The sequence below is a fragment of the Cajanus cajan genome, chromosome 10 (assembly GCF_000230855.2).
Source record: "Cajanus cajan strain Asha chromosome 10, NIPB_CcT2T_4, whole genome shotgun sequence".
Lineage (NCBI taxonomy): Eukaryota > Viridiplantae > Streptophyta > Magnoliopsida > Fabales > Fabaceae > Cajanus > Cajanus cajan.
Window position 1 is genome coordinate 46,222,237 of NC_138526.1, and position 10,227 is coordinate 46,232,463.

Below are 10,227 nucleotides of genomic sequence, written 5' to 3' on the forward strand. Positions count from 1 at the left end.
ATACATTAAAATCAATTTTTTATAAGCTTGAATGGAAGTCCCGTTAATTATATTTCATAGCTACCATGGTAGGAGTCATTTTCTTATCCGCTGCCCCCTTTTTTTTTATATACACAATTTAATCATTTAAAGTCTCTTGCGCTCTGGTGAAAGGGGGATGATGGAAGAAGTATTATCCTCTGGTGAACTGAAAATTTGTTTTTATTTAATATTTATGTTGCGTGGTTTTTAACATGCTAAATATAGGGCGGCTGTTTAAAATTACCTTCGTTTTGATCCTCTCAACGTGCGTTTAACTAATCCAAAATCGCGAATGGGAAAATATTCGGAAATCTGTTATTACCTGAAAAAATAACTATAAAATGATTTCTTATTCTTATTATAATAATGTAAAAGGATTTGATAGAGAAAAATCTTCCCTTTTTAGAACAACGAAAAAAAGAGAGTAAAAGTGTCTAGTTGGAACTGGAAACGTAAAATGTGATTGAATGAATTACTTAGTTACTTGTGAGATTGAGATAGACGAAGGGGTTGTGATTCTTGGACTAAGAAAAAAATTCTAGAAACAAAACGTGACTTAAGAAATGTGTGAATTATCCACGTTCAACTTAGATCTGATGCTTACAAAAATACACCTAAAAGAATTGGACGAAGAGACTTGTAAAGTAAAATTCTTATGCTGATTTGTTCTATTACCATGGATCATCGTCACTATTATCACTATTATAGTTATCTTATTTAATATAATTGTCATCAAATATCAATTTATCATTATCATTATTTTAACTATCATTTTCAATGAATTAATCAATAATTATTATTATTGGTGTCCTCTTCACTATAATTAGTTATTATTATTGTTATTATTATTATCATTATTACCATAACTATTAATTACATTCACCATTAATACTCTTAATATATTGGTCACCATTTTCATGCATTTCATTTACAACCTATTTTTTTTATGAGGGAGATAGAGAAGAAATAAGGGGGTAAATGAAGAAAAAGGCGAAGAGAAATAATTTTGTTGATTTAGTAGCAAAGAATTGTCAGTGAGAAATAAAAAGGTGCAAGTCCCATATCTTTTTTATTTTCACGCTGATATAAAAAAAATATCAAGAAAAACTATACGCTGATTGCATATATTTGTGATTTTTTACGGGCAGTTTCAAAACTGTCAAAATAACATTAATTGAGTTTTTTTTATATAAATATTTCTGATTGTCAAAAATGGTTACAATCATATTTTCTTAAAATTTTTTAAACATATATTAACAGTTTCAAACCTCCAAAAAATATTATTTGAATAAAAAAAATCTTATTTGTATACACAAATTCAATTTTAAAACTTTTATTTGAATAGTAATAATTCAAAATTTTTATTTGAATAATTTTTTTCTTATTAGAATAAAAAATATTATTAGATTACAAAACTTTTTTATATTATATCGAAAAATGCTTATGCACTTTATACTTATTTATGTTGATTTAGTTTTTAACCTAAAAAAATTACTCTAGAATTATTTACTTACTTTTAATTAGTTATTTATTTTATTTTAAAATATTATTTATTTAATTGTATAATTTTCTATTTAATTGATTAAAATAAAAATAGTTAATAAAAAATTATTTTAAAAAATATTTATTTTTAATTTCATTCCTTTTAACTCTACAACGAATGAAAACAGACCATTAAAACCGCAAATAGCAAGCCTTGTCTAAACACTTACTATAGGTTTTAGATACGTAAGACGTGTATAAAAAACTTTGCCTTGACAAATTTAATGAAACACTTATGCCTATATAGAGGGGGCGGGGTAATACGTATAGGTTGCAGCAATTAGAAATCCACTTCTCAGCAAAATAATTTATACCACATTTAAACATAGCAATAACAAGGAATATATATCGTATCGTACATCAGGTATAGTATCAAAAAAAAGTACACGTTAAGAAGTGATATTGCCTAACTGCATTCCTTTGGCATGCAAAGCGCATCACACTGGCAAAGCAGAACACAGAAGACAGCCTCAAGTTAAAGCTTTAGCCGTAAGTCAGAGGAAACCAGTGAAGCAAGTGTGTTAATGAAATACAATGGCCATATAATTGCCTCACTTGATAAGAAACCTGTGGAGCTAAAGGAAGAAACTTGAAATTATGCCGTTAAAATTTCTTCAGCACCAGAATAGATGACTGACACCATCAGTCATACAAGGAAAGGACCTTCAAGACTTTGGTACAGTAACATTTAGAATTTTAACATCTTGATATGGCTTATCTGTCTTGTCTGTCTTCACTTTTTCTATAGCCTACCAACATCAAAATTTTCAATTGGTTAGTCTTCTCAAATAGACATTTTGTCAAAAGAAACATAATACATTTTAGAGGAAACCTTAAAAAGAGAGAAATTCATCGAAAGATACATACATATATATATATATATATATATATGTATGTATGTATGTATATACCATAAGGAAATTGAGAAGGAATTGTTTGAAAAAGATGGTTGATCAGGTGATATGAATGAGCAAAGAAGTACTAAATGGTTAAGCAAGAGTAGAAAAGCCAATTTACCTGTACAACATCCATTCCCTTCGCAACTCTACCAAATACAGTGTGCTTGTTGTCCAACCATGGAGTAGCCACTGTAGTGATAAAGAACTGAGAACCATTTGTATTTGGGCCCGCATTTGCCATTGATACTGTGAAAGGCCTATCGTGCCTCAAACTGCAAGATCAAAAAGATTTGCTAAGTTCCATCTGAGGCAAAAACCATACCAGGATGTTTCCCGGTACTATTAGCATATTCCCCCAAATAATCACTAGCCTGAAGTCTGAAATCATGATATTTCTTGAATATGATAAGATAGAACGTTTATAAACAAGCTTCATTACCTTTTATGAAATTCATCCTCAAATTCCCTCCCCCAAATAGACTGCCCACCTGTACCATCTCCTAAAGGATCTCCTGTTTGTATCATGAAGCCTTTGATGACCCTGTGAAAAATAAGATTGTCATAATAGCCATTTCGGCAGTGAGTTGTGAAATTCTCCACAGTTTTTGGACATTCCTCTGGGTATAATTTCATGTGTATATCACCCATGGTGGTGTGTAGAATCTGCAAAAGAGAAATTGGAATTATAAAGCTATTTTTTGGGGAACGGAGAGGTATCCATATGATTTAAAAATAAAAATACATAAGAAAACCAACCCACAGTTTCATATGTAAAGAACAAGAGGAAACATCTTTCCTCTCTTCTACTGGATAATTAATTAAATAGAATAGTACAGAGGTGAAAAAAATATAGTTACTAATTTATGACATAGGTTATTTCTAAACAACTTTTAATGTGTATGACACGTAAATTAGAGTGAAAGCATCAATGAATTTATTTGCCAGTCATAACAATCTACTTTAAAGGCGAATAAACTCACCACATTGTCAGGAAGTGATGTTGTAACTGACTTTCCAATATCAGAAACTGCTAAAAGTTCATCAGCCGGTGGCTTTTCATTGAACACATCTCTTCCCTTAGTTGCATCTTCAGGCTCCTCTGGCTCTCTTCGACTAATACATGACAAACTCCAATACTTAGATACAAGTTGCATTATATTTGCATGTCATACAATTAACTATTAATGACAACATGCATTAAGCAAGATGAACCTCAATGCACCGAGGGAAATCTCTATTGGACAAAATCCCCATATATGATATCATCATATAACAAAACTACATAACTTTGGAATCCAATGCAGAGGTAAAATGGTCAGTACACTTTATTACATACCTGAATAAATATATTCTGTGCTTTTTGAAAGCACAACACAGGAGAGTGGGATCTGTTAAAGGGTCCTTGCTCTCATTAGCATTTGCAGCTGCCGTAGGAATCTTTCTTACTTTTTTGCTACTTCGATCACCTTGATATAAAGCTATTCTCAAGAACCTATCATTATTCTCCACCTTTCCAAGTATTCGAGCAACTTTATTGGTGTGCAAATTAACAATCTATAAGCATACAGAAGATGTAAAACACATGAGGGAATGGAACTTCCTCTAGTTGGTTGCATTAGTAACAATGAAGTATATGTATGGAGAGGAAGGAAACAGAAGGAATTGAAATAATTTTAACCCTTCAGTGAGAAAAAAAAAATCTTACTTTAATCCCAAGCAAGGTTGCATATATAAGAAAATTGGAACTTTCATCAAAAACTGCATTTGGAAGTGGTGCACTTTCTGTCTTTTCTATTTCCTTCTCAACAGCCATTCTTCGACCAAAATCAATGGCTTCCAACCGATATAATGGAGCATCACTTCTTTGGAGGTCTTGAGCAACCTATCAATAAATCAATTCATTTACCACCAAATGTCCAAAAAGCAACGAGAAACGGTGAAATTCTGCTAAAACTGTTACCTCCAGGGATTCGTCATAAACTCGCCTTAGTTTACCTGTTCTGAACCAAAATACACGTATCCTACGGTCAGGTGATGTAATGCAAAATTGTTTACCGTCTGGACTGACCTAAAAAAGACACAACTCAGTTAATAAATACCATGAAAGTCAAACACCAGATATCTAGCTTTCATAAACCATCTAAATAACATAAATAACATAATATTGAATTATCAACAATATTAACTGAAGTATGTTCATAGAACTGAAGTACCTCAATACCCGATACAGAAGTCTTGCATTTTGCAATTTCAAAGAGGTTAGTATCACTTTTCAGTTTAAAATTGACCCTACAAGCACCCAAGGAAAGGATTAAAATGTTTTCACAACTGCAGATTAAATCATCCAAAACACATGCAATCAAGAATTTCCAGAGCTGTCATAAACAATCAAAAAATTACCAAAACAGTCACAAATTCACAATATACGACAACCACAAATTTGTTCAAATATGTGGCACTTCATGGCATAGCTGATTACAGATTTACACTACCAGTTCATTTTGTACAGGCTATATTTATTAGCAACTTATTGGTGACCCAACTCAAAAGACTTAGATCAGTAACCAAAAGGTCATTGGTGGCAGCAAGGAGGCTATAACACAAAAATAGGCAGAAGTTTGGGGAAAAATATGCCACTTCTGAATAGAACAGAAAATATGTTTAGTCTGGCAGGATTTTAGTGAAATATCCTGTAATGGAACAATTGGAATCAACATGTAATTACCATAATTAAACATGTGAATTCACTTCAAATTGACCTGATCTACATCTATATCCATGGTTGAAGTCAATAGCACTTAAATATTAATAATTTATACGAAATAATCCTGATCATATTATTAGTACTGCACAGTATTTATATTCATTCGATGAGAATGAATTAAAATGCAAAATGGGGCTTCAGAATTTGCAGGTTTTAAATTATCTTAATTTATTCAACACAACAATAAAAGAGTGAAGCATCAACAAATGGTATTGCCAGCCATCAGTAATTGAACCATGATGAGTCATTTATAATTATATTTTATACAAAATGGAGGGAGGCAGAGCTATAATAAGACAAACATAAGTACGTACTCATCCTCTGGGAACTGAAGTGTATCAGGGCTCCAGTATTCAATTATCCCTTTTGCATCTGCCGAAAGTACAGAATCACATATAGAATTGTACTTCATAACTTTAATAGGACCCATATGTATCTGAACAAAGGAGCAAGGAATGGTAAAATTGTTCAATTAAATTCTGAAAAATATCACCCAAACAAAGAGGCTTGTGCATTTTGAAAGATAGTTATATAAAAATTAATTTAGAATTGGAACCTCTTTGGAGATGATAGGATCATTTGTACCAGCTCGTGCATCATATATGTGCACAAAAGACGAGTTCCTATCACTAATGGCAAGCTTAGCTTTGACATCCCCTTGTTTGTAAACCCATTCAATAGCACCGGGGGTATATGGCAAGCGAATCATGACCATCATGTCAAAGTTGACTACGTCATATATTTTCACAGAGCGATCATTTGATATTGTACAGCAAAGCAGACCATCAATACTAACCTGCATAACTGAAATAAGTCACGGTTGATGACAAGTAGTATAACAAGAATATTTTAAAAACATAAATACATAAATCACCACGAGAATAAGATATCACTGGAATAAACTTTCAATGCCTAGTAAATCAGATATACAGCTTAATAACATAATATATCAGAGAATTGAAGCAAGAATCAATAAAATAAGATTTATAGCAAAAGGGTCATGTCAGGCTAACAAACTTACAGCTAGGCCTTCAATTGGACCAAGATGTGATCTAAAGTGTTTGGCAAATTCAATACCAACAGGCCTTTTCTTCCAAAACTTCAAATGCCCTGAAACAATAGTAAGGCAGCCACAAAGAGATTAGCCATAATGTCATTCCAACCATAATACTATTTTAAAGAATCAGAAAACTTAATTAAGATCATATGATGCCATATAACGTGTTAATTATGTTAACTCTTCGTTGTTATATACCATGGAATGTTTTATAAACAAAATAACAAACCTAGACAAAAGCTTATAGAGGTAGAGAACAACTAATAGGACCACTCCATTCAAATCTCAGCGGACTACTCACAAATTTTAGTCAATATCAAAGTGTGTGAAAGCAACAGAAATGACAATGAGAACATGGTATACCATCGGCACTTCCAGTGATGAAAAATTCCGCAGGTGAAACAGCGACATGCGTAACCACATCTCGGTGCATATAACTTTTCTCGTACCTGCATCAACAGCAACAATAAGAAAGTGCCGAAATCCATAACACTCATCTTGAAAATTTCTCAATTGGTAGAGAGAAAACCCTAATTTGAAAAGTAAGGTGCAAATGGAAAAGAAGTTGAGCGCACATGTTGGCGGAGGGCAAAGCGTCGAGGTAGGCCTGCTCGAACTGAAGGGGTCGCTTGGGCCGAGCCCGTGGGGCCGGGCCCGGGCCTATCAACTGTTCCTCCTCGCTCGCGTTGGCGCCATTCTCGTGTTCCTCCATCTTCGACGCTTCGACGCTAATGTGGTGTCTTCCTCAAAACAGAAGCTTGTTCTGAACACTGGAGAGTGCGTCAAAACTCAAAAGTACTGTCACTGAAACTAAACCCTAAAACGGTACGTCGTTTCCTAATGTAAAATTCTAAACTGCAAACGCAAAATGGATGTTGTTGGGTTGGGCCTTACAACTTCTTAGTCGCTAGCCCAATCCAAATAATCTAATGGAGCTACCTATTTTTATTATAGTTTTATTAATTTCTATTATGTATGGACAGAATTTGTACTTGGGTAATTGATATTATAGTTTTTATATAATAAAAATAAGTTATTTACTATATTTAAAATTTAAAGTGTATTACAGAAATTTAATAAAATTTTACTATTAAATAAAAGTTGCTAACATTTTCTTTGATATTATAATATGAATAATATTATAACTTTTTATTAATATTTTATAAAAGTAATATGAAATTAAAAAAAATAATAATTATATTTAATATCTTGAAAATATAAAATAAAAATCCAAAACTGTTTTTTTTTCTTTAGTAAGTAAAAAAAATAGTTTATAATTAATCTCTTTCTTTAATATGAAGGAAATTTAGGGTTTATTAACTTGATTAGACTTTACCTATTTCTCAAGTTTAAAGTTAAAGGTTTATTTTATAAAAGGACTCTTATATTGACGAAGAAATTTATATATTATTTAAACATTTAAATCATTTTGTGAGATTGTTTTATTGATAGTTAGAAAGATAGGTAGTAGTCAGATTTTTATTTATGAAATACCCATAAAAGAATGTTAGGAAGATGGGTCCATATAGAAGTGAAAAAACGAGAAGTCCAGAAGAATCCAGGAAGCAAAAGTGGCGTGCAATGATGGGAATATGCGAATATATATTGTAACAACCGTGTGAAACTAAAACTTGTCTATCTTCATCAATCAACAACCTAGAGCCATTTCCTCTGTAACACCTCTTGTTTTGCCTTAGTTAAAAGTAAGCATATCCTTCTTTTTTTAATAATTTAACTTCATTTTTACTTTCAGTCATTTTGTTGTTTTGCTTATCTGGATTGCTTGTTAATTTGCTCCTCGTCGTAGTGTGTTTCGATGGATCCAATGTTTTTTCAATCTGTGTCAGAACATACATGTTGCGGGCGACAAATAAATTTTGAAATTTTATCTGCTTTATTTGAAGTAACTTAATGCCCTGAGAACTAAAAGTTACAAGTAATGAAAGTATTATGGCATTTGTATAGAACAGAGCAGCCAAATAGATACTTCTTGTATTTGCCGGAAAAAAAAAAACATAGTTACTTGTATTCCGAGACAGTCGTGTGTGAACCATAGTTGTCTGCAACTTGATTCATTTGTTGCTAGATGAACTTTGTTCATGTCAGTTACTAAAGTTTTTTTTTTTTTAAATATGAGGGACCAAATTGATAGGTCGTGGTGATTTTATGGACTAAAATTATGATTTAATTGTCGATAATACACTCTTGTGGGTGAGAAATACGTAATTAGAGTGTATTACTGTAATAAAAGCATTCCTTTGAAGCTAGGCAAACAAGGTTTACCCTTAACGAAACATCCTATTGAGGGTTAATTCAAGCTGCAAGAGAGGTCTTCAGTGGTGTTTGTCAATTAGTTTGTTACATTTATGTGCAAGAGTGTTATTTATGCTAGATTTGTTTCATTTATATTTTAAGTTTTTGCTTTGGGACGACAAAATTAGTGAGTTGAATGACATATGTTGCTCGTCATCACCCACAACTAACGCCTTTAGATGATAAAAGTATAGTTGATGTTTAGTAGAATGGTGCTGCATTTATTTTTAATCGTATGATTTTCCATCTTTAATATTTCTCCTTTGGTTGTCAATGTCATGCTTGATTTTTTTTTTTGGTTCGTCCCCTGGAGTATCCACCGCCAATAGGTGTGACTAATCTCCTCGCTATATTGGAGGCACCTCAAAGAGTGGGATAGCTGGTCTCAAGATTTAATGCGGCTGCATACACAAGGCAGGATTCGAACCCCTGACCTTGCTTTTTTCTCCTTGTATATATAATATGTAGTATTAATTAAAATCAAATTAAGTTAGTAAATAGGTGGTAGATGGTCCAATCAAACTCATATTATACTATTTTTAAAAGAAAAAAAATGTCAAAATTTTGATATGAAAGATGAAAGATTAAATAATTATTTAATTATTTATTTAGAGAGTTTAAAAATGAAAAAAAATTATACAATATTTTCAAAATTATGAAATCTAGTGCATAGCAATTGTAATATTAATATATATAAAAATGTGAAATTATATATTTAATATTACATGTTTGTGTATAAGTATTTTTTTCACTGTCTAAACTTTCTGATCTATGACCGGGTAGAATGTTGTTTGTTTCTGATACATATCATCATATTTTCCCCTTCTTTGTAATAGTGAAAACATTTATGAGATAATATTTAAGTGAAGCAACGAGTAGTTGCTACATTATGCAGGATGTCGGAACCACCGTTTAGACCACGAGAGAAACTTATTGAGAAGCAAAAGTATTTCCAGAATATCCATAAGCACACATACTTAAAAGGACCATATGACAAGATTACATCTGTTGCAATACCACTTGCACTAGCAGCATCTTCGTTGTATCTGATTGTAAGTTTACTTATCATAATGCTGTCACAAATTTTCATATGATCTATAGTTCTATACTGACTTTATTAGATTCAATATATATCACCCAGTCTTTTTTTATTGTGGTGCTATATATTTTTAACATTGTTTTATACATTTTGTTCAGGGAAGAGGGATCTACAATATGTCACATGGAATAGGGAAGAAAGAATGACTTGCAACTTTTTCTCTGCTTGTATGTTTTGTGCCTTAATAAATTTTCTTAGTTTTGAGACTTTGTTCACCAAATCACTGAATTGAAGTTCAAAACTGGGTTTTATGTGTTCTTTAGATTGTTTATGCCTTTTCAACCTGTGTAATCAGTATCATCCAGCGATCAAAATAGTTGCTTTTTTAAAAAATGATAAAAATTACACGGCACAACTACACAAGACTCAAAACATGTTGTTTTGGATATTTAGGAAGTTAATAAATCAAAGTATCTAATTGATTTGTAAATGAATTATTTTTATAGGATATCTTTAATTTAAAATTAATTTTTAAATTATATATAAATTAATATTTACTGTCTTTTCTATTTATTTATATAAATAAAAATAA

At 31.6% G+C, this 10,227-nt stretch overlaps 2 protein-coding genes across 8 annotated transcripts; one reads left to right on the plus strand and one right to left on the minus strand.

Annotated features, from left to right (window-relative positions):
* Positions 1-1,855: 1,855 nt before the first annotated feature.
* Positions 1,856-7,102, minus strand: CYP71 (cyclophilin71). Of its 3 annotated transcripts, XM_083065012.1 has the most exons (13): positions 6,859-7,100; positions 6,647-6,732; positions 6,248-6,336; positions 5,783-6,022; positions 5,541-5,662; positions 4,676-4,751; positions 4,423-4,530; positions 4,168-4,344; positions 3,799-4,016; positions 3,443-3,575; positions 2,902-3,125; positions 2,581-2,734; positions 1,856-2,312 (listed from the first exon to the last, which is right to left on the minus strand). In XM_083065012.1, exons 1-13 carry the CDS (start codon positions 6,993-6,995, stop codon positions 2,229-2,231), a joined length of 1,848 nt encoding a protein of 615 aa, XP_082921138.1. In that variant the 5' UTR covers positions 6,996-7,100; the 3' UTR covers positions 1,856-2,228. The 3 variants fall into 3 exon arrangements, with proteins under 3 accessions (XP_082921138.1, XP_082921139.1, XP_082921140.1); XM_083065013.1 differs by lacking the exon at positions 2,581-2,734 and having other exon boundaries at positions 6,859-7,102; XM_083065014.1 differs by lacking the exons at positions 6,647-6,732; positions 6,859-7,100 and having other exon boundaries at positions 5,783-6,030.
* A 724-nt stretch (positions 7,103-7,826) lies between these two features.
* LOC109789524 (uncharacterized) lies at positions 7,827-9,957 on the plus strand. 5 transcript variants are annotated; one of them, XM_083065015.1, is made up of 4 exons: positions 7,846-7,986; positions 8,910-9,010; positions 9,492-9,648; positions 9,794-9,957. In XM_083065015.1, the coding sequence occupies exons 3-4, from the start codon at positions 9,493-9,495 to the stop codon at positions 9,839-9,841; spliced, it is 204 nt and encodes a 67-aa protein (XP_082921141.1). In that variant the 5' UTR covers positions 7,846-7,986; positions 8,910-9,010; position 9,492; the 3' UTR covers positions 9,842-9,957. The 5 variants fall into 5 exon arrangements, with proteins under 5 accessions (XP_020204087.1, XP_020204089.1, XP_082921141.1 ...); XM_020348498.3 differs by lacking the exon at positions 8,910-9,010 and having other exon boundaries at positions 7,827-7,986; XM_020348500.3 differs by lacking the exon at positions 8,910-9,010 and having other exon boundaries at positions 7,844-7,986; positions 9,476-9,648.
* The last annotated feature ends 270 nt before the right edge of the window (positions 9,958-10,227 follow it).